Below are 23,993 nucleotides of genomic sequence, written 5' to 3' on the forward strand. Positions count from 1 at the left end.
GGGTCAAGTGACCTGTGGCGTGACGTGTAAGTGACAAGGCTCAGGTCCGTAGCCTATTGTTTTTACAAGTGTATTTCTATCTTTTATACTGTTTGATGATTAGTAAAGGTTTTTTTAAAGTTTGCTTTGACTTTTGAGGATTTTATTCATCAAGTTTGCAGAAAAAAATGTTATTTAGGAATAACGTAAATAAAACTTTCAAGTTATGGTTAAGCGCTCTTAATGACGGGTTCCATCTTGCGGCCGGTCGTTGTATTACACAGGAGTTGCACAGAACTGACCGTTTCGTGACGTTCTTAGCTACACTTGCAAATTGAGGGATGGGAATTTCTAACTTTTAATTGGTCAAATGGACCCATTTGAATGCTAGAATGCATAATCAACATATCCGTTAAAAATGCATGTTTGCGTTTTTGTTGCAAAATAAAATAATTTAGACCTTTTTTTTAAAATAACAGAATTACAGTATAATCAAGATCACAATATATTTTTCTGAAGCTTTTGAATAACTACCCTGGGTCAAATTCAGCCTGGCTGTGATTTCTATTAATAACAGATGTAAATAAGTATTTGCTTGATTACTTTTGTGAGCGGATTTCCAAACATTTGCTTTCCAACAAGGGTTAAAATGACCTCCCTCTTGTGGCCGGTCTTCATATTACAAAATTTGAAACCATTTCGTGAAGCCAACTTTGTCATACGAATGCACGGGAAAAATAAGGGATGGCAATTTTAACTACACCAAAACCAACCACACAAACTTCTGAAAATGAGATTTTCTCATGACATTTATTCAAATAAACAATACAGTTTATAATTTGCTAGGATAAAATAATAAGTCGAAACACAATAAGCATTTTTGGACATCAGTCCCCCCCATAGTAATAGAACTGGGGATGCGTTTTTTTTTCTTTTTCTTTTTTGATGGTTGTTGACACTTTTGTCCTGTCAATGCCATAAGTTTGATCAGTGCCTGAACATGCAAGTCCTCTCTGCTGAGGCCGCTGTGTTCCACACAAACACCAAGGGGAGCATTTACAAGCGGAGCCGCCCACAACCTGCAGCACCGGGGCACCGACATTTCAACGTTAAAATTGTCAAACAAACAGAAGCGTGACAAAGATCGACCTCGTCCTACCAATCGTGACACCTATGCATCGAAAACCATGTTCACCCCCCCTCCCCCTCCCCCTCCGCCGGGCCCATTTAGCAGCACTGCCACAACATTCCGTACCCAAGGTGCGAGTGGGACTCCCAAAATGGGCCATCTCAAGCTGTGTAAGGGGGACAGCAACAAAACAAAAGAGTGAATGTCACTCAGTCTTGCAAACAATTCTCTCGAAAAAATGAACCAAAGAAAAAAACTGAAGTGTGTGGGGCAGCAGGGGCATTGAAGCTGACCTTTTCCAATCTTGTCCTGCTTGTAGTGTCCATTCAGAGCTCCTTGGTGACGCCACCTGTGCGCTGCTCCTTATTGCCAAACACCTTTTAGGATGTTTGTAAAAAATAAATAGGTCAAAACGATGCCAACGCGTGCCACACTTGCTCCTTAACTTCCATGCATTTGGACTATTTACAAACTGAAGAAAAAAAATAAAACACAGCCTTGCTAGTTTGCTCTTTTTCCCCCCCCCTTATTTTTCTTTTTTTCATGAAATGTCTTTGCCCCTTTACAATCAATCCAGCACACAAAAGGACCTCGCCACATACCGCAGACATGGCCAGGACAATTAAAGCTGTGTTTAAAACATGTTCACACTAATGGGAAAACAAAACAAGAAAAAAATAAAATTCACAAGCCAAAAAAAAAAAAAAAAAAAAGTAAGCCGAGGGGAGGTGTTACAATACAAACCAAAAGCGGATGTACGTTTTTAAGATGGGACTTTCTGCTGCTAACAATACTGTAGTACACTCTTTTTTTAATTACTCTACCTTTTTATTTAAATATAATTTACTTAGATATTGTTAAAGAAAAGGATGCAAAAGTGGTAGGTTTGCCAAAAGAGAGGCAGCAGAAGGCCCGTACTGCCCTGATCAATTGCATCAGCGCTCTTATTTTGTCAAGATACTCCAGAGTCCAAAGCGTTAGGACGTGTCCTCAATCCTCAATATACTCCCACAAGTCCTTCTCGTAGCCTTCGTGCACGTGCTGCAGCAGAACCCGTCGCCGGCTCTCGCAGTATCTGCACGCACAGCGCCACGTATACCGTCACAGGCCCGTCCCAAAACCGCGCCCTTTCCTCACGCCCGCCCCCCCCGCTCACCTGTACTTGTCTTGTACTTTCTGCTTGATGTCCTGCAAGGAATCCTGGGAGATGTCTCGTTCTAGGTAGCCAGACAGAACTTCCGTGGCGTTTTCCAAGTCTGCTTGGTTGTTCTGGAAAGGCGGCCAAACGTGTCATTTCTTTTGTCGCGGGGGTTATGTAGCAGAATTCCGCGACAAACACCTACGAGCAATCATTTCTATCTAGAAATTTGAGGTGCAATTATTACGTCACCAACTAATCGATTACCACTAGGGGCATCCCGATACCACTTCTTTATTTCTTATACAATATTGATATTGAAGCGTACTGTCCTGATATATCTAATATCAGCAGCAGGAATGATACATGCCATTAAAAATATATAAAACATTCTTTGAAAAAAAAATGTAGTCTACAGATTAATCGATTATCAAAAGGATCCTTAGTATATATTTTAGAGCTTTATACATGATGCTAGAGGTAAACAGATACTGTTAAAACTTATTAGGTGAAATATGTGACTGACTCCCACAGTCACATAGTTCATTCCTAAAATATGAGTTCAAATAAGGGCCTTCACCCAATTATAATTTCGTCAAGAGCACTTTACAGAAGTTCTTTTACCCTTGTCTCAAGCCTGCAATTTAACTGCATGCACTTTCCGCTAAGCTTGGATGGAATGATTCATCTCGTGGGACAACCCCTGACTGCAAAGACAAAAAAGGCGAGCCAGTGGAAGTGAGCCAGAGCGCGAATCGCTGAAAACGGGACCGACCGTGTGCGAAAATGAGATCAAACCCGACTCGGCCAAGGGAGACAAAACACTAGGCACGGTATTAAAATTACAATTTTTTTTTCCACTGAACAATCTTTCATTTTAAACAAAATATTGACTATTCAGTACATTAAGAAATGTTTACCATGTTTAATACAAATGAATAAATACGTCGATATTCTTGTTCACAGTAGGGCTGCCACAAATAGTCGACGCTGTCAAGGTTGATTATGTAAAATAGTTGAGGTGTTTTCCCATCATCGACTAGCTGCTTTAAATTTTTTTTATTTTTTTTTAAATTTATTTTATTCATCATTTGGTCATTAGTCGCAATGTGCGTTTACTTACACAGGAAGGGTTTTGGGGGGAGTGTTTTCCCTCGCATTCTTATTCCGTCACTCCCTTAACCCCTCCCCGAAGGAGAAAAAAAAAAAAAAAAATCAGCGCTTGGAGGAGGTTATGCAAACATTGATATGAAAACATGTCGGAGCAGCCAAAGCAGCAAAGTATTGCCCGACAACAACACTCTAAAGCATGGGAGCATTTCACCAAAAATAACCTGCAAAGTCAGTGACATGAAGGCTGTATAAAACTGACCTGAATCACAACAACGCATGAGCATTTAAAAGGAAAGCAGTCCGCATCCACTGCTACCGTATTCACCCGGAAAAATACAAAGTAAGCCCTACTGTCTTTTTGATGCTATAATCAATATACTTGCCTTCGTTTCATTGGCAACTCACAATCAAGGAATAAAATGGAGAGAATCCGAAAACGGTTATGTCTCCAGCTGAGTGTATTTAGAGCGTTAAGGTATGAAATGGATGTTCTCCGATTAAAGAACATGGAAGGTTATTCAATTTGTCTGGTTTAACAATTGTTCCATTCCCAAAGAGGAAAAAATAACAACTCCACTACTTGCTTTCAGCCAGTCACTTAAGGGTGCATTCAAAGACCGGCCAAAGTGTGGGAACTCTGAAAGAGGCTAAACTTTACTGCATTAAAACGGCAAAAACTACAATAAATAAACTAAACAATGTTAACTTTCGTTTCATTGGCGGCTAAACAATTACGTTGAGTTAATTAAGGATTGCCATATGCATTGCGCTACGTCCCCTCCCCTCCCAAAAAAGGCTCGCTAAGTGTCATGACGATTTCTATTGGTGAAGTTTCACCCGATCATCTCCCAAAAGTGGCAAAATTGTCAAAACTTAGCATATTTATTGGTGTAGACATGCAAATGTGTCATATTTTCCAACGTGATGCGTAGGTCCAAGAAGGGTTTAAGACAAAGACCTCCTCCGTATCCACCAAGCATGCCAAAAAGTTTATATTTAAAAAAAAAAAGTCATTTTCAAAGGCAGCCAATCACACTCTGTCCCATTAAAACGCCCTTTTTGTTAGATTTATCACACTCCGTCCCATTAAAACGCCCTTTTTGTTAGATTTAAAGAGGAAAAAAGAAGGAAAAAACAACAACATTCATTTCCGGTGATAAGATAGTACTAGTGGTTATTGAAACTTTTTACCAGCGCAGTAAACCATCAAGAGGGTTATTGGCCCATGGATAACAGAGACCAAGAGGATATCGTGATATCCCGTTGCATTTGCGCCTTACCTCAAAAATAATTGACTGGTTGTTCTTCTTGAGGTAGAAGGCAAAGACGTAAGTGAACATGAGCGTGGAGCGGCACTGGCACAGCACGTCCACGGCCTTCTTCAGGAATTGAACCTCGATCCAGGACATGTTGTGTTGCTGCATCTCCTCCATCTTCTGCTTGACCTGAGCGTACAGCTTGTGCTCGAAGCGCAGGCTCTGCATGTGGTTCATGTAGCGGTTGCAGTAGAACAGGTACCTCTGCAAGGCCGCCCTCGAGCGCTGCGCAAACGGGATGACAAGGCATTAACGCGGATTCAAACGGGAGAAGCGCTTCATCCTTTCCATACAACGTACCTCTTGAGCGTCTCTGGCAGCCTTGGCATCGTCTTCATTGTAGCGATTGCAATTGTACCTACAACACATAATATGCCAAGCTTTGTGAAATGATTCGGCATTTTATGGATACGGCTTTCAACGACTCATCACCAAATCAAAACGGATCCATTTCCTTTTCCATTAAAACCAGTTTCTTAACCAGCCTAATGCAGACCATAATTGAAATGAACACATTTAAATACAAACCTCATTTGATTGGTCAGGTATACCTAATAATACGTCCATTGAGTGTGGCGAAACACTGTATGTCTACAAGAGTTTATGAGCAGTTATTTTCTTTTTTTTTTTACCATGCAGATCCATGAGGCTCCCATGGGCCTAAACAGACCCAGCAGAACTCCGCTTTGCAGTTTTGGTTTCGACAAACCATGTGATTGCAGCCTCCGTCTTTCTCGATGGTCACGTGGCACTTTGGACACTCCTACAAGAGACGGGAGGGTTACGTCGGCTCCAGTTAGACATACGATGTCTAATAGATTGATTCCTAAACAAGGTATAATGTTTTACAATATTACATTGTGTAATGAGCAAGAAAATGGACTTTTGTACAGCTCAATGTCATTAAATTGGGCACAAGTTCTTTGCTGATTATGAAGACACAAATAGGAATACAACCACCTTATCTCCAAGCTGACCCATTTTACTGACAGCCCTCTTGGTTGATCTGTACTTAGCCTATGAGATTCATCAGCATTTCCAACCTCACTCGCAGTCCAAAACAAGGCAGGGAACAAATGATTTGCTAAAACTTTTTTTTTTTTTATTTCTGAATACAACGGTAACAATAATAATCAATCCTGCCCATAGTAAAGCACTAGCATAGCAGGAATGCAAACTTACAGAAGAATATTTGACTTTTTTTCCCTCACCTTCGTATTTGCGGCAATCCAGTTTGAAGTTTCACTGTCATCGTCACATTTCTTAATCCATTTTCGCAGCCACTGCAAAAGTAAACATCAGAATTTGCAATATCCCTTGACTTGAAAAAAAAACCAAACACATTTGCTCATACCTTGCACTTGACAGGATCGTGCCAGTTCTCCCCACAGTTGAAGCTGTATTAAGATTAGAAAAACAAACAAACCTGCCTTTATTTTACACATCAGACATTCAAAGCTCCTTTAATTTATTGTTCTTCTCTTACCAGAATTGACGGCCACATTTGCACCTCACTGGTTTGGCATCTGGGTACTGGACTTTAACGACATGATGGCAGTCTGGAGCTGGGCACCACTTTAACAGTCGATTGCACTAAAAACGACACAGTGACACAAAATGCTCATGCCGTCTTGCTCACAACAGTACCAGTAGCTAAATCTAATTCATGTGATTATTAATGTGGACCCCAAACTAAAAATGGACAGATATGTAAAACTAGTTGACAGTCACCATCGAAACCAGAGGTTATGGCACTGTTGCTCTTTGACATCATGGTAACTTCAATTAACAAGACAAAAGTCATTATTTTAAATGCTCACTTCTACAGTCTTGTGATATGGTATCATACATGACAGTTTATCGACTTTCAGGGCATATTTTTCCATAAAATTTGGGACATTTGTTCCACAGGGTCAAAAGAGAGGAGCCCAAAAAATCCTACTTACCTCAACAAAACTATTTGTAATTAAATGCTGGTACTTCAACTTGACTTTTGAATCTGTTATGAGCCGCCTGTAGAAGAAGTTATATGATTTGTTAGCGTTTCACAAAATTGCAATGTTTGGTTAAAGCTTCAAATAATCAGCGGTCAAAATAAAATTTGGGGAATTTGCTTGAAAAGCAAAAGCCAGGAAATATTCACGACACTAAAGAGACAATTTTTAATATTTTGCTCTTCAAGTGGATCAATGAGAAGACCATTGGGTATTTTGTTAGTGGGCGCCATCTCTATGTAGGTTAAGACAATTAGTGTCAGCTTAGGCGCCATCATGTGGGCTAAGTCGGGGGACAGATACAAGCGTTTCAATTCAAAAGAACGCAATGGTTTCAACGTGTTATGAAATATGTCCAAAAGGACAGTCTTTTCACTTTGAAATCATTTCTTTTCTTGATATCAAAATCATACTTACATGACTGTGTTGTCATCAACCAAGATGTCACAACTATGAGCAGGACAAGAAATGGTCTGAGAGGGAAAATAAAGGTGCATCATTATCATCTGAAAACCCATGCCAACACTTTAAGAGGAAAATATAGTATGAGTACCTGCCCCATCCCTTCTTCTATGATCTTAGTAGTCAGGTAATCACCCCAACATTGCATGCAGAACTTGTGTCCACATTCCAAACCGGTAAAGTACTGTAAAACACACGTTAAACCTTTTTGTTTTGAAAAGAGGACAGTGCAACACTTAAAAACGCAGCATTTCATTTGGTCGGATAATAATCTATTACTAAAGTTGAAAGTGAAAATAAGAATTTGACACCCACCAAAGATATACTGTGAAAACCTCTGCCAAATTGGAATGACGTTAGTTATTTAATTGGGGATGCATGATGATATTGTGCCAGGCTCATCTTTACGATTGCTCAATTAATGTCACAACTTCCACATCAACGCACATTGCCACACAAAGTATGAAGACAACTCACAGAGTTCGGGAAAATCAGATAGCAGATCTGACACGGCATGTCCTGTGCGGATGATCGGGTGTTGATCGGAGGACGAATGCGGGGTTTCTTGCTGGGGTTGATGACGTGACACTCGGAGAAAAGCTTGTCCAAATTGCCATCAAAATACCTGAGCGAGGTCAACATAATAGGAAGGACCTTCAGCTTCTCAAACAACTTGCAAGATTCGCTGGAAAGTTCAAAATCTAGGTAAGAATGTAACATGTCTATTACCTTTCCATGAGTTTTTCTTTATCCCAGTTGAAGTGACTAAGGAGGATGCGTGTAATTGTTGCAGGATTCTAGAGAAAACAGTCGAATAGTTATCACAGTTGTCACCAGATCAGAAGACAAATACAAGAAAATAGAATGCCTTTGTCAACGTACGCAGTATGCAGTGTAAATTTTGTTGCTCTAATATTAATGATTTAATATTAAATCAGAAAAAATGAAGGATATATATTGCTTGGCATCTGATTGTGAAGTTAGTTTGTTTATTGAAGATGCTAACTACAATAACAGGCAGTAACATTCAAGTGTTGATTTGTGTTGTCATAGCAGTGAGGTAACTTCTAAAATCTATTTAAGAAACCATGTTCTCAATAAAAACATCTTATGACCATTACACACTTTATTTCTTAGCTGCTTTGTGTTGAATAATTACATGTACAAAATAACCTTAATGTTCTTTCCTCATTGCAAAATTCTCTAGTGAATGCAGCCTCATGTTGAAACACGGACTATTCTTGTAAGCCTTAAACAGCAAAATAAACTCTGACATATTGAGAAAAATCTTGTCTTCCGATAATGTATGTGATAATCATTGAAAATCAACTTTGTAGGTATTATAGCTGCAAAGAGCTGTTAAAAATATTATCGTTGTGTGTGGCTTTGTAACTCACCAGTTGTGGTAAGCAATAGAATGACTGATAAATTGGTAAACTGTGCTTAACTTAACCAAAATTCAAAACTAGAATCCAGTATTTGTTGTTTTGCAATAACTACCTTGAATCATTAATGCAGGCTAACCTGTGCTTAAACTTGGAAGATGTGCTTGTGAATGCACCTTAATATATGGTATGGCATTTCTGCTGTGTAATAAGGTTAAGATGCTAAAGCCAACATTGTTTTATGTCAAACACAAACAGTACTAGTGTGTATAGTTGAGTGTAAACTGTGTTTTATTGTTGTTTGTTGCAGTTGTATGGTTGTGATAAGCACTCTTGAACGCATCACTTGTATGCAAGGACAGGAACGGGAAACACGAAGGAGCTGGTAAAAGTATGTGTGCTCTTGTGACGTACTGGTAGTGTTTGTTGTGGGGTCAGCTACAGCCGTACAGTAGTTGTGTTTGTGTTTTGTTGTCAATAATGACTTCACTGTGAACCTTGGAAGATGCTACAATATGACAACATACCAATACAACAGCAGCAACCTCGATGTTTTGGGTCACGGTAAGCATAAATTGCTCATAAACCTCAAATAAAATCATCACATTAAACATTAAACACCATAATGGAATTACACCTATCACAACCCCCAGGTACCAGTTAAAAAAAATAATGCATTTTTAAGTCATGATTGTCAGGTATATTCTTCCAACTAGCCAGTGACTTGATCAATCCAAATTCATCAACATGTTTTTTTTTCCAACATACACAATATAGAGCTTCCCTGCTTACAACTTAACTTGACACAGTAGTTAGTAGTTACTAATTAAAGTATTTGTGTTAAATCACTAAATACTTTGAGGTAATTTGTTCAGCACTGTAGGATGACCAAGGTAAAGTGAAGGCATGTCAAAACTACAGTATCTCTGATCGTGCTGCCATAAGGCATTGCTTCTCAATTATAAATTGCCAAGCTAACCGAGGAAAGAAAAAAAAATGTCCCCCCAACTCGACGCACTGATAATAAATAAGATTATCTATTTAAAACATGTATAAGTATGCCTACTTTTATCCTTTTTACCATTAACAAAAGAAAAAAACAATATAAATCAACCTTCAACTACTTATTTTTAACAGCGTTTATACTAGTTACAGCTCAGTCTAAAAGCGAGAAGAAGAGAAAAAAAACAAAAAAGTGCATGAAAGTGCCTGAAACTAAAAAAAGAAAATAAATCTTTATTGCAATTACAGAGGAAAAGACAAAAACAAAGCCTTTTTCCTGGGGTCATCCACGTCCCCCCAGGTATCACATCGTGCCCCCCAGGGGGCCCCGCCCCACTATTTGAGAAACGTAAGGTGTTAATTTTGTATGTGGGTCAATGCAAAAACGCAGTGATGAAAACATTTTGCTCGCAACGTGAGGTCATTATTGTTCCCAACGCTTAAATGAGTCAGTTCAGTGACAAATCCGTCACAAGTAAATGAACAAGATTTTATAATAGGGCGAGGACATCGAAATGTTTATGTATTGTTAGGTGTTGCCAGGCGCTACTTGTTAAAAGACGAAGGAAACTTTCACTGTTGTTTTCCCCAAGTGTGGCAAGTCGTACAAGACAGCAAATGGAGGCCCATGTCACGGCGAGGTGGCATCGCAGCACATTTGCTTGAGAACCTTACCTGTAACAAAATCTGCGTTACGTTCGGCTCAGACTCGAAACCATACTCCAGATAATTTACATTTTTATGATTGGGCCATCCCCATTTCAGTGTCTTGTGAATGTAGTCAACTAATTCGATGACCAGGCTTTTGGTCTATTGGTGAAAAATACCTTTGACAATATTACAGTTACACAATTAAGTAATTTGTAGCTGAGCGTTAAGAGAATCTTGCACTTTAATGAATTGGCCTGTGTCGAAAGACTGAAATGATTAGCTTGTGGGTGTAAGCACTGCTTGTGGTATGGTTGCTAGCTAGCAAGGTGGCTAACTACAGGCTAGCAATAGCTTTGGCAACCATTGGTGCCAACTTCTCAATTGGGATTAGACTACTTCCTGGATCTACACCATGAAAGTACTGTCATGTCCACATTTAAGTTGAACGTTGGCCTTAAGTAGAAACGCGCTCGCGCGGACAAAAAACCACTACCACCGCATTCGCTTTAGTTATCTTCGTAGTCGCCGCGGCTAAGCTGTCAACTTGCAGCAAGTAAACTACTCCGAGAGCTAACTGCTAAGCTAACAACCATGGCCTGTTTACGGTTCCCCAAGAAGCCCGGACCACCGGCATTCCCGACCGTGACACGACAAAAAACCTTACCTGGATAACCTCGTTGACTTCCTTGATGCACTCCACCATATGCTGAAGGATCTGCTCGGCGGTCAAAACCTCGAAGCGGTAGTCCTCCTCCTCTTCCTCGCCGGGGCCTTGACCGCCTCCGACGGTGTCGCCGCACTCGTCCCGCTCCGCGGCGGCCACCACGGGATCGACGAGCTCCACCTCGCCGAGCTCCAAGGTGTCGTCCTCGGGCTCCTCTTCGCCGCTGTCCTCGCTACATTCCTCCTCTTCGTCGTCGTATTCATAGTTATAACCCTCGTCTGAGTCCATTCCTGGGGGCGCTTATCAACTTGTGACAAACTCACCTAGAGGTCTATAAACAGTGTGTGCGCGCGGCTGCTCGCGGAATGAGCCGAAGGAGGCGAAGTGATCCGAGCTTGTTTTCCAGGCAGCTGCGAAAATAACAACAAAACGTCGCCGCTGTAAAGCCAACAAAGGGACACGGCGTCACAAATTGACGACGCGCTGACGTCACACGGACTGTACAGGAACCCACGAAAAAAAAAACCTCCGTTCCGAATTAAAGCCTTCCCGACGTGACGAAACTCTTCCCGCCTCCGTAAAACGTTTCGAATTATTAGACATATTCGGACACTAATTTAGAGTCGCATTCTGACAAACGTCGACCTTTAATCTCACTCTTTACACCAAACTATTTTTCTCTCAAATAAATGAAATACTTTTCACCGTTTCCTGTCATAGTTTGAGCATTTCCGCAAAAAAAAAAGAAAATTTATATATATATATATATATATATATATATATATATATATATATATATATATATATATATGTTCTTCAGCAGATATAAATTCTTCAGAAAAAGATTATTTCCTAACACGTGCTACATATTTCCACATTGTTTTCAACACCAGTGGGCCCTCCATTTTCTAGAGCCTCTTGATACACAGCATTCTGGTGCCTATCCCAGCTAACTTCAGGCAGTAGGCGGGGGTGGTTGATAGTCAATTGCAGGGCCCAGAGAGACAAACAACCATTCACACACCCTATCACACTAATGGACAATTAAGAATATGGCAGATTTGCATGCAGATTTTTGGAATGTGGGGGAGCTGGAGTGGAGAGAGAACCCATGCAGGCCTGAGGAGAGCATGCAAACTCCACACGGGAAGGCCAGAGCGAGGTGGATTTGAACTCAGGTCCCTGAACTGTGAGGCAGACGAGCTAACCACTGCTCCACCCAGTTTTGAGTTCAAGAATACATTCAAAGATACATTTAAAATGGACAGATAGAACAAGTCAAATGAAATTAAAAGGTAAAAGCCTCATCTGTAAAGTAGATTATTTCTAATCAGTTATTTTGAGTAATAAATAATGCTTTCCTAGATAGCAAAACAAAATCAATGTTGAATTATGGTCAAGAATGTAGATTTTTTTTTTAAATTGATGGTCAATCAACATTTATTTAGCATTTTTGTCAACATTCAAGTTGTTTGAACGATGCAATTGAATCGACTATTTTAGTTGAATTAAAACATTTGGTAAATGCTTAATGAATTATTTTCATTGTTTACCATTCTTTTTTTTCTCCTTCAGCAAAGGTGTGATTTGGGGAAACATTTTAGATGACTGCAACGGTTTTGTTTCAAGCAAGTCATATTTTAATTTACGACTGACAGGGAAACATTGATTCAACGTTTTATCAACCAAATGTTGTACAATACCTATGCAAATTACAAAGCTTTTAAAAAAAAGACCACACATTAATAGTCACATTGTAAAAAAAAAATAAAAATCCTTCAAAAGTAGATCATAAGATGTCTTGATGTGACAGAATCATTAAAAAAAAAAACATATCATCATGCCATCTTGTCAACATTTTTAACAACACAACCATCCTGCTTGTTGAATTGATCAGACATCATTTTGCTATGGAACAGGGACAAGTGAATTACCCCTGGTGTGGATTGCATTAGTGGCAGCAGATGGCAATCCACGCTCCGGTCCGAGTGCTGACACCTCAACCTTTGCACGTAGTCATCGCCCAACTCCATTGCTACCTGGGAGATAATGCTGAGCAAGGCACTTTCACAAGGTCAAAGTTTAATGCCTTATTGCTTTAGATTTTCACAGCAACAACTATTCAATTATTCGGGTGTGGCACTGGCTGTTTCAAAAAAAGCATTTTTTCTGCATTACTGTCTATGGACAAAAGTCTTATGAGTCAATCAGTGGTTGATAGATAGAAAGCTGACATTGTTTAGATATTTGCAGCGTATTAACATTTAATGCATTGGACTTTTTTTCTGTCTTGAGTTGGAATTGCATCACATTGTTACCAGCTAGCGCTAACGCTAGAAACGCGTGTCAATCATACAATGACAGCATAATTGACTAGCCGTTTCTTAGCCGTTAATTAGCGATTGGATATGAAACCACAGCTGCAAAGGCCAACTTCTAAAGAAAAGCAAACTACGGCCATAGCGTTGATTATTTGGTGTTTATTTTGAAGTTGGCTTTTGCCGTTGGCATGTGACGTGATGTTGTGGTCTTTTCCTTGGCGGTGCACCTCTGGTGGAGTTACACGGAAGCACATTTGATTAATTTTATAAACATCCATCCATTTTCTAGAAAATCAATTTTGAGACATTTTATTTCAACTCTGAATCTTATTGGAAACTCAGATGCTACATTTGAGAAAAGTGGGAAGTCTGTGTTATCCCACTTGGATTGTCCCTATTCTGTCCTCAAAGCGTTAGATCGTGATAAATTACTAGTATTTTTACAAGTCGGAGTCCTTTTTTTCCAGACTTCGCAACTCGGGCATGGCGAGGGGCATTTGAGTGCATGTTTCCTGGGGGGGGGGGTGTCAGGAAAAAAATTGACTTTCCACCTTCTTTGAATGCAGCATATGTCAAGAGTAAACATAGCTTTAAACAAAAATGGGTACTATCGCACCTATTTTTAGTTCAGTTTTGACTAATTATATTCACACACAAAAAAAAAAAAACTTAGCAAACTATCTGAATCGCCACAGGATTGGACATGCCTTTTTCATCATTGCAAAGTATTTGATGACTTGTATTAAAGTGTTGTGATTGATCTCATATGTAGACAGTACAGATTAAGGAAGACGATTTGCTTACAAAATGTTTGATGCTAATCTTGTCTCTTGTGGCAAGACTCACCACATTTGGCAGGCTCACACGGCCATGATGAAACTGGGGGAAAAAAAGAACAGAAATATTGGTAAAAAGAAAATTAATAAACGCCAAATTAAATTGAATATGAACTGGAATACATAGATTTATTAGCTGTGCTTGTCATGCCTCTGAGAAATTGCAGAATGGAACATCTGATTAAAATGAACATGTTTAGAGCTAATAAAACAAACAAACAAAAAAACCCTGCAGATACAACACACGGCTGGTGAAATCAACACTTAAATGCGTTAGATGCTGTAAATGACAAGGCATTTTATTCAAACTGATGGCAACATTTTGTTTTACATATTTAGAAAATCATTTGATGATTATTTTCTACCCTGCAGATAAACGTTTGAAGATCATGTAGTTAGGTTATAAAATAGAGCTGTCTCATATTTGAATGCTTAGTGGGATATTAAGGCTACTTCTTGTGTACTAATTGAACAAAATGAATTAAAATATGCTAACCACACAACGGAGTCTTCAAAATAAAATTGACCACTTGGAGGCGACAGATTTCAATAAATGATCGAGTGTACTTCAACAAGCTGCTATTTTCTGTGACAGTAGGACAGAGAACCATGGACAGAGAGAGAGAGTTAGCGTTCTTTCTTTTGCCAGTTTGATTCCAGGCGAGGAGTTACGAAACAGAAAAAAGTCACATGCATAAGTGAGCATAATCCTATGTTCCTTGAAACGGTAAATGCACGTACATATCATTTTACTTTAAAAATCTCAAAAACTCAAAAGTAGGCGGAGACTGAGTCTACACAACAGTGCCATTTATACTCACCAAGAGTGCCAGGTTACTTCTTTGAGGGCTGTCAAGGTTGGGCGACATGTTCCTCTTGCTGCTCCTGCTCAGATTTGCTTGGATAATTGAGGGGGTGTTCTTTCAAAAGATTTGGTTGAGAAAATGTGTGAAATGTTCAAAAAATTGAACAAGATCAGATGATCACTGTGCAAATAAACAGTACAAAATTGGTCCTGAATTGTGATGTTCCCTCAAAACATGTAAGAGACTATAAAATTATATTCATTACGCTATTTAATTTCACTGCATCGATCCATGTGAGTTGCACTTGAGTTTAACCATATTTGTCATGGCATTACATGCACAACAATGTTTGTCCTTCCTCTCTAGACAGATGCTTGAGAACTTCCGAGTGGAAAGACAGCGACATGTGAATGTGCGGAGCACCTTTGAGCTCATACTCTTACCAGATAAACCTATAATATTAACGCTGAAACCCCTGCAAAGTAGTCGATAACGTAGTGTTTCACAGAACTTGTAGGATGAGCCACATTTGTCCATTTTTGATTCAGGGAAATCATGACATTAAAAATAAAACAATTAAGGTTATGACATGAAAATTCTAACAATTTGTTTTCAATATTTATTGTAACCACTAGGTGGCACAAACTTCAACATCAGTCTTACACCATGAAGAAGCAAAACACGGAAGAACTAGTTATTAGCATTATGAGCTAACTGTACCACCGCCATCATTATATTATTTATTATTGTTAATTAGTTGACACGGCTCGTTAATTCAACAATGTTTGGCAAGTCTTACCAGCTTCTTCCCCAGACTGACCCGAGCGCACCGCGGACTCCTGGATTATTTGCATCCGCCGACAACTGCACACAAGCGGGCTACTATAAAGGGCTGTCCTTTGATTACATCCCTAAAGTTTCTGAAAACGACTTCAGTGGTATGTGGCGTAACCTTTGATGAAGGAGTCACGAGAGTAATAGATCAGTAACAGTAGCCCTGTTACGTATGTTACGTGTACATCTAATTGGATGAATCATTCTTTGCCGGGCAGTGCAGGTCACCACTACAAACCATGTTTTGTAGAACAGTTGTTTACAGATTGGGGGTACGTGTACCCCAGGGTGGAGTTGAAGGCACTCCAGGGGGTACGTGAGATTTTAAAATGTTTACAAAAATGGCATCCATGCAAAATTCCTTAAGATAATAAATAATAAAAACGTTGCAGGAAATATGCTCTGAATTGATACAAATAATATATTCATTACGCTATTTAATTTCACTGCATCGATCAAGCCAAGTCACATGAAATATTTAACATAAGATCAATAATTTCATTTTGTGAACATATATGTTTACTATGACTCCAAGGAAGGATTCTTAAAGTTGATCATTTTTATGAGTGCAACATAGATCACTAAATGAATGAATGAAGGGTACTTGAAATAGTTTCGGCATCTCTAGAAAGCCATTTTTAAAACCTAAATTACTCAAAACACTTAACGTTGACAACTCATTTACCTACTCATTATCACATTTAAAGATAGCTTCAGACTAGGATGCAAAAAATGATATCATCCACCCTTTTTTTTTAATGGTGATTCATGAGAAACCAGTTCCAGAGAACCACTGCTGTAAACAACTGCACAACAGTATACAGATCCATTAATTATGAGACATGTCAAGTTTGTTGGAATCATTTTTTTTCTTGTAGATCGCTCTCAGGGATGGCTGTCATGGATTTGCAATCTGATTGTCATCTTCCTCGTCCACATCTGCACCTTTATAACCTTTCCAGTAACAGGGTGGTTTGTATTAAAAGTAAGACTTCTTAATACCGACTTGTGCTTGCTTTGTGTTGAGCATGACTACATATCAGATTTGAATCATATTTGTAGACGGTGCCAAACTACGAGAGGATAGTAGTGTTTCGCCTGGGTCGTGTCTCTCCTCCAAAGGGTCCGGGCATTGTCCTGGTGCTGCCTCTCATTGACCAGTGGCAAAGGGTTGACCTTCGCACCCGTGCTTTCAATATACCTCCATGCCAGGTAAATCAAGTAATTAAGAAATATAACTGACATCCATTCATTTCCTTTAGTGCTGATACTTATTAGGGTGGAAGCTATCCTGATTGTTGACAGTTTTGAATCCAAATTAAAATTACTTACACTGCACTAATTGAGGAATAACGTCCACTGGAACATAACAATACGTGTCAATATAATTGATGACTAGTAGCACTACGTTTTCGTTTGCTATGTTTTCACACATCCTGGATCGAAAAGACAAGATCGGGAGTCCCAAAACTAATTTGTATGATTTAGTACTATGTCCTACAGAGGGCAGTCATGGAACACAAATCTTTCAATTTGCATTACTGTATTTCTGTTCTTTTTTTAAAGGTACATACCAGGGACGGTGGCCTCTTCTCTGTGGGAGCAGACATTCAGTTCAGAATCTGGAATCCAGTCCTGTCAGTGGTGTCAGTGCAGGACCTGAATGCTTCAACCAGGGTGACAGCACAAAACGCTTTAACGTACAGCCTGGCCAAGAAAACAGTCAGAGAGATTCAAACAGAAAGAGTGAAACTGGGAGAATACCTTGGAGTAAGACAACATTTGACCTAGCTTCTAGCTCAGTTTGGCTGCTTTATGCTCAGGTTTTATTCTATCCGCAGGTGGACATAAATGAGATGACTCGGCCATGGGGGCTGGAGATAGACAGGGTAGAACTCAGCCTTGGTTCTCTTCTCAAAGCCCCTGAGGAAGGACCCCCTGAGCCTCAGGTTGTTCCTTCTTCTGTGTCGGGACTGGAGGGCCTCACAGGTCCCCTTCAGCAGCTGGCCATGCACTTTATGAGCCACAGCTTGCTGCCTCAACAAGGTAAGGCCTCATGCTCCCTACAAATTAGGATGCAGTACCCATTTTTGTTTTGCACTCTTTTATCCCATTGTAGAGAGCAGTGTAACATTTATAGATGAGCAGAGTGACGCCTATCAGACTGTGGCCACATTAGGTTCTGCTGAAGAACTGCTCAATGCTGTCCAGCTTGTCCTCTCTGAAAATTTGGTGAACCAAATCGGCGCCTGCTTCCATTTTACGATCAGCTCAAGAGAGGGAGAGATTCGCAACTACTATGTGGATTTAAGCCAAGGTATGAAATACGAAAGAATTGAAGCTGCACGTGTCAGATTTTAATGCCATGTGTATTGTCTAGGTCACGGGGCAGCTGGAGTGGGCTCCCAGTCCAGACAGCCAGATGTAACAGTGACTACAAGTGAAGAGGACCTTCTGGCTATGTTTCAAGGACGATTGCAGCCATTTGTCGCCTATAGCAGCGGTAGACTTCAAATTCAGGGGGACATTAAAACCGCTGTGAAGTTGGAGGAACTTATAAAGCTGATAAGAAACTAAATATTTTTTTGGAACTATTTACGTTTTAACCTAATGGAAATGCACTGTTTTGCTTTTTTATTGTATGCACTGAATACATATGGTATAAATTATTTTCTCCTAAACCTGGCAAATCTTTGTTTAAACCCAACAAACTGATACTACATACAATACCCCAATATAGAAAGCAAAACCAAACTTATTTTTTTTTTAGTACAGCGTTCCCTCACTGCATCGTGGTTGTTATTTTAGCTCATCTTATTATCATGGACTTTCATTTGTGACCATAAATATTTTACATTGCTGTTTTTCTCTCTTTTTATTTTTTTTTTTAAGTCAAACCGGTTAAAAATAGCAATCTTATTCATTACATATGTTACACACACGATAAGAAAATTTCAGAAATGTAACATAGGCTCCATGTGGATTTTCTTTTATAACCATATCTATAACGATAAATGAGGGAACACTGTAGTTAAATTAAAAAAGTTGGAACTACAATAAGGCCGAAGCCCCTATTTTTAATTGTCTCCTGTAATATTTTTATTTCTAAATGAACTTTGTGTGTTTGTTAGCTATAGGCTATAATAATCAAAATTGTTTAAAAAAAACAAACACTACTTTTGACATTTTCTCATTTGCTGACAAGCTCCTGCAACAGCGAATCAATTTTTCGTTGTTTTTTTTTTTTTTTGTATGTAGTGTAACAAAAGAGGTTATGTTGTAAAAAAGAGAGGTTTATGTTGTAGTTTTCAGCATGTAACCAAACTGCACCATGTTACTTAATGACAAATACAAACCTTTTGATACATTTCTCCAGCTGGACCTCACGTTGCACTGTTTCCCTATATCCAACGTTGGAGAGCCTTGAGAGCAAGGTGGGTGGGAAGGACTATTTAAACCAACCTCCAGGTCTTCAACCTACTACTTCAAACAGAGCAAAGAGAGCAGTTATAGTAGGAATGGCCAGGTGGAATTTGCGGCATGGATCCATTGCGCTCCCAGCAAGCGGCCTGGACAGAGTGATGGCGGTGGGCGTCTGCAGAAGTAGCAGCAGTATGCCGATAGTTAGACAAGCATTTGCTGAGAACGGCAGCATCATCAAACCGTACAGCGAGATTCCCGGGCTGTGGAAGAATAGCGTTGCCAACCTGTACAATTTCTGGAAGCTGGATGGTTTCAAAAACCTTCACCGAATCATGCTGCAGAATTTTAATACTTTTGGACCCATTTACAGGTATGAAGGATAGATTGTATAGCTTAAATGTTTCGCGCAATTTTTTTTTAAGCAATACATGGCTTGAAATGCAATCATTGATTTAAGTTGGTAAATGCTTAGTAGTCTTATAACTTGAGGTTCCATATTCGAGTTGCGCCCAGATCCGAATTTGTCTAAGGTGCTCTTGGGCAAGGCATCTACCAACACTTAGTGCTCCTAGGCTGTTTTAAAGCTGCAAATGCAAAACATAAAACATGTTGCTCACATGACTTCTTCCTTCTCTCATTGTGCATCGTTAGAGAAAAAGTAGGATATTATGAAAGTGTGAATATCATCAATCCAGAGGATGCGGCCATCCTGTTCAAAGCAGAAGGTTCTTATCCCAAAAGATTAAAAGTGGAAGCCTGGACCTCATACAGAGACTACAGGAATCGGAAATATGGAGTTTTACTAAAGTATGTATGCAATTCAAAATGCTTTGTGAGCCATTCCATTCAATCTGTGCCATTTTGTGTCTACATAGAAATAAAATGAATTAAAAAAAATTAAATAGTTTAGTTAAGGAAAATGTCCTACACAATGATCTGATTGCATATAAACCGAGACCCTTTCCAATGTTAATTCTGAAAAATAATAATCTTAATTGCATATTTATTATTTTTTTCAAATGAATAATGTATTTGTGCATCTTCCTAAAATTACTTTATCATGGATTACCTTTATTTAAAGCCTTTAGAAATGTTATACTTCATACATACTGATATTTCTGTGACTCAAATTTTTTATACTTGTGATTTTTCTACCTTTTTTAGATTTATGCAGTGTTCTCAGACCGCTTGATGCAAATTATTATATTACACCATATATTTAAATTTGCATAGTAAAATAAATGTAATAATTAAATTACACAACTATGCACGTCACCTATAGTTGCCTAAGATTAGGAAATAATCATTGTGCAATATTTTTGTGTATTGTCAGACATACAGCATAGCTGAACATAAAAAAAAAAAAGATGGCAACAACCAAATGACACCGATTTGGTGGACTGGCCTTAGAATTTATTTATGCCAGCGATTTGGACCCTTGCAGGTTAAACCCTCATTGACTTTCCATCAGGAATGGGCCAGAGTGGAGGTCAAATCGGGTCATCCTCAATAAGGAGGTGATCTCTCCCAAGATGCTGAGTAACTTTGTGCCCTTGCTGGATGAAGTGGGTCATGACTTTGTGGCCAGAGTTTACAAGAAAATAGAACGAAGCGGGCAGAACAAGTGGACGACAGACCTCTCCCAAGAGCTCTTCAAATATGCCCTTGAGTGTGAGACCGGCACCGTCACATGCCATCAAATACCGTAAAGATCTTTCTACGGTTATTAATTTTTCTGTCCAACATAGCGGTGAGTACAGTTCTATATGGGGAGCGTCTGGGCCTGATGCTGGACTACATCGATCCGGAGGTTCAACATTTCATCGACTCCATTACCCTCATGTTCAAGACTACCTCACCCATGTTGTACATACCTCCGGCTCTACTCAGGTCGATCCGAGCCAAAGTGTGGTTGGATCACGTGGATGCTTGGGATGGAATCTTTAATCAAGGTGTGACACTTTTAGTACTTAAAAGCATCTTTGGATCCTACGGTATCTCATCAGTTTACATACCTTTTGTGGATGTAAACTTTTGAGCATAACTGTGTAGCGTAAGTAAACAAATGCTTTGGCACTGATGTGCAAAAATGTTTTTTTTCTCCTTAGCTGACCGTTGTATCCAGAACATATACAGGCAGTTACGTCAGGAAAGCGGTCGTACCAAAAAATACCCAGGAGTTCTGGCCAGCCTGCTCATGTTGGACAAGCTGTCCATTGAAGATATCAAGGCCAGTGTCACTGAGCTAATGGCTGGGGGAGTCGATACGGTAATTAAAAATCTAAACAAAACCTTCGTCAAAGATTTCTATGCATTGCTGTAGTCAATCTGTACTGTATGGTTTGTATGGTACAGACTTCTATCACACTGCTGTGGACATTATACGAGTTGGCCAGACATCCAAGCCTTCAGGAGGAGCTGAGGGCGGAGGTGGTGTCTGCCAGGGCACAAAGCCAAGGCGACATGGTGGAAATGCTGAAGAAGATCCCTTTGGTCAAAGGAGCTTTGAAGGAAACACTAAGGTGATCAAAATCTGACAACCCAATGTCAGCATGTCCCCAATACAATAAACAACATTCGTCCTTGTATCCTTCAAGGTTGCATCCGGTCGCAGTGAGCTTGCAAAGATACACAGCGGAGGACATAATTATTCAGAAATATCACATTCCAGCGGGGGTAAACCACAATATGATATTTTTGCATTTTTACACAAGCTGGTCTTGTGACTTTTTAGGCACAATGCTTGGTTTATACAAGGTCTGTTGGAAAAGTTCCAAGAATGGTCTCAAAAATGTACTGGTATTTCAAATTCAAACTAGAAGACCTCCCCTTGAAAGTATGGCTGAGATAAAAAGTCGATCAGGTCGGGTAAGTCGACATTACAAAATATGGCTTTGTAAATGGTTTTGTAAATGGACCTTCCTTGCGGATAGACACCGTGTTGCAATGACAGCAAGGGAAAAAGACAAAATCTAAAAGATAAAGTACTATTACATTTTTCAGTGTGAACCTGGCATACTGTTGCCACACCTACACACACGTATGCAAAGACCATCTCTTATTTGTTGTCTTGGTGCACCACTTAGGAACCGATAGGCTGATGGTATTTGTGTACTTAAAAACACATACTTGGTAACTAGTGGGCTTTCATTAACGACAATGTTAGCACATGAAGCTTCTGAAAAAAAAATGAAAATAAAATTATGAACTTCCTCAAAATCAAGAGGGCTGTATTATCCAATAGAAGCTGACACAACAAACAATCTACTGTATAGTGACTGAGTTTTGTCTGTTCAAATTTTAACCAATAAGGGCCAATGAAGCACAACACGTGCCCAGTATGCTCATCAAGAAAAAGAAGAAGACTATGAAGACAACAGAAAGTTATTGACCTCATAGCAGTGAACAAACTGCTCCATAGTCAAGTTTACTAACGGATTATTGTTGAAGCATCGTCTATTTAAGTGACTCTAAGGACGCGATTCCTTGTGTAACGCCAATATAACGAGATGTATGTATCAACTAACTACTAATATTTGATGAACTTAAAAAATAATCGCTAGAGCACTATTGATAATCGCAATTAACCGGTTAACGTAGGTACGTTATTTTGATGTCTAAAAATGAGGCAAAGGCAGCAGTGCCTCTTTGTAGACATGCTGGTTGATTATCTCGCTCACCTTTAATGGGAAAACTCTCGTTTGTAGTTTGGCTCAGAAATCTATCTTTAGTGCCACTAGTCTTTCAACTTTTCTGACACTTAGTATGTTTGCCATGCGTTCAGACCCTGGTGCAGTTAGGTCTCTATGCGATGGGGAGAGACCCCAAGGTGTTTTATCGTCCGGAGCAATATCAGCCATCACGCTGGCTCAGGACTGAGAGCCACTACTTCCGCAGCCTGAGCTTCGGATTTGGCCCGCGCCAATGTATAGGACGAAGAATAGCCGAGACCGAGATGCAGATCTTTCTCATCCATGTGAGTTGCACTTGAGTTTCACCATATTTGTCATGGCATTACATGCACAACTTCCTTCCTCTCTATACAGATGCTTGAGAACTTCCGAGTGGAAAGACAGCGACATGTGAATGTGCGGAGCACCTTTGAGCTCATACTCTTACCAGATAAACCTATAATATTAACTCTGAAACCCCTGCAAAGTAGTCGATAACGTAGTGTTTCACAGAACTTGTAGGATGAGCCACATTCGTCCATTTTTAGGATTCTTCTACAATTTATTAACACCTTTACAAATTACCTCAGGAATTCCTTAACAAGTGACCAAAGTGATCTTGTGTTGCTTCAAGAAAAACTGGACAGGACGTACTTTGTATGCAGTAGACTTGGAGAATAAGAATAAACAGAAATTTCATTACATACTGTACACAATGCTATATTTTATAATAAGGTTTCTTGTGTCTGAGTTGCATTTGTTGGTGCCTTCCTCTACACTATTTGCTGAAATAAGCATTCTAATAATAAAAGGTTATAATGAAACTGATTCTAATAAAATATGCTGTTTGCCTAACTTTATCACCAACTTGTGAAGGTGTCCATTTCGCTTGCTGCCTTGCTCGTCTCATCAGTCAGTTAGCCTTCAAAGCAAATAAAAAAAAAAAGCTAGAATTAGCATCACTATTATGCAATTGTAAATATTCTCACTTAAAGAGACAATTTATTTAATTGTCCTCATTATAAAGGCTGCACATGGGTTGGCAGTTATGTTTGTAATATAATAAGGATGGATGGATATATTTTGTGTAGCTAAGTACAGTAAACGAAAGATTAGGGAGCTGCATTGCCAAGCCAGTAAGTGCATATATTCAATTACATTTGAAAAATGTTCAGCACTTAATTCATGAGGACTAGGTGCCGCTGATAATGAAATGAATGCAATTTCTTTGAAATACAACTGAATTGCATAATTATTGGGGCTGGAATG

The 23,993-nt window shown here is 39.4% G+C and overlaps 3 protein-coding genes and 1 long non-coding RNA gene across 5 annotated transcripts; 2 read left to right on the plus strand and 2 right to left on the minus strand.

Moving 5' to 3' along the window:
- Positions 1 to 770: 770 nt before the first annotated feature.
- Positions 771 to 11,343, minus strand: arih1 (ariadne ubiquitin-conjugating enzyme E2 binding protein homolog 1 (Drosophila)). Its single transcript, XM_088417380.1, has 14 exons — positions 10,834 to 11,343; positions 7,861 to 7,928; positions 7,609 to 7,756; positions 7,223 to 7,315; positions 7,087 to 7,142; positions 6,622 to 6,688; positions 6,162 to 6,268; positions 6,030 to 6,072; positions 5,887 to 5,958; positions 5,308 to 5,438; positions 4,976 to 5,033; positions 4,640 to 4,900; positions 2,265 to 2,377; positions 771 to 2,183 (listed from the first exon to the last, which is right to left on the minus strand). The coding sequence occupies exons 1-14, from the start codon at positions 11,119 to 11,121 to the stop codon at positions 2,099 to 2,101; spliced, it is 1,590 nt and encodes a 529-aa protein (XP_088273506.1). The 5' UTR covers positions 11,122 to 11,343; the 3' UTR covers positions 771 to 2,098.
- A 1,054-nt stretch (positions 11,344 to 12,397) lies between these two features.
- On the minus strand, positions 12,398 to 15,870 carry LOC148422476 (uncharacterized). Its single transcript, XR_015865880.1, has 3 exons — positions 15,596 to 15,870; positions 14,812 to 14,910; positions 12,398 to 14,033 (listed from the first exon to the last, which is right to left on the minus strand). It is a non-coding gene; the product is annotated as an uncharacterized LOC148422476 (long non-coding RNA).
- On the plus strand, positions 15,461 to 18,949 carry stoml1 (stomatin (EPB72)-like 1). Of its 2 annotated transcripts, none has more exons than XM_088416886.1 (7): positions 15,461 to 15,734; positions 16,509 to 16,615; positions 16,693 to 16,842; positions 17,197 to 17,400; positions 17,472 to 17,676; positions 17,750 to 17,947; positions 18,011 to 18,949. In XM_088416886.1, exons 1-7 carry the CDS (start codon positions 15,578 to 15,580, stop codon positions 18,205 to 18,207), a joined length of 1,218 nt encoding a protein of 405 aa, XP_088273012.1. In that variant the 5' UTR covers positions 15,461 to 15,577; the 3' UTR covers positions 18,208 to 18,949. The 2 variants fall into 2 exon arrangements, with proteins under 2 accessions (XP_088273012.1, XP_088273014.1); XM_088416888.1 differs by lacking the exon at positions 15,461 to 15,734 and adding an exon at positions 15,784 to 15,942.
- Positions 18,950 to 19,128: 179 nt separating this feature from the next.
- Positions 19,129 to 23,584, plus strand: cyp11a1.2 (cytochrome P450 family 11 subfamily A member 1, tandem duplicate 2). The gene is made up of 9 exons (XM_088416885.1): positions 19,129 to 19,423; positions 19,705 to 19,860; positions 20,525 to 20,724; positions 20,802 to 21,005; positions 21,162 to 21,322; positions 21,409 to 21,575; positions 21,651 to 21,729; positions 22,838 to 23,029; positions 23,100 to 23,584. The coding sequence occupies exons 1-9, from the start codon at positions 19,149 to 19,151 to the stop codon at positions 23,220 to 23,222; spliced, it is 1,557 nt and encodes a 518-aa protein (XP_088273011.1). The 5' UTR covers positions 19,129 to 19,148; the 3' UTR covers positions 23,223 to 23,584.
- Positions 23,585 to 23,993: the final 409 nt, after the last annotated feature.

The sequence above is a fragment of the Hippichthys cyanospilos genome, chromosome 6 (genome assembly GCF_059441005.1).
Source record: "Hippichthys cyanospilos isolate Australia breed blue-spotted pipefish chromosome 6, RoL_Hcya_1.0, whole genome shotgun sequence".
NCBI lineage: Eukaryota > Metazoa > Chordata > Actinopteri > Syngnathiformes > Syngnathidae > Hippichthys > Hippichthys cyanospilos.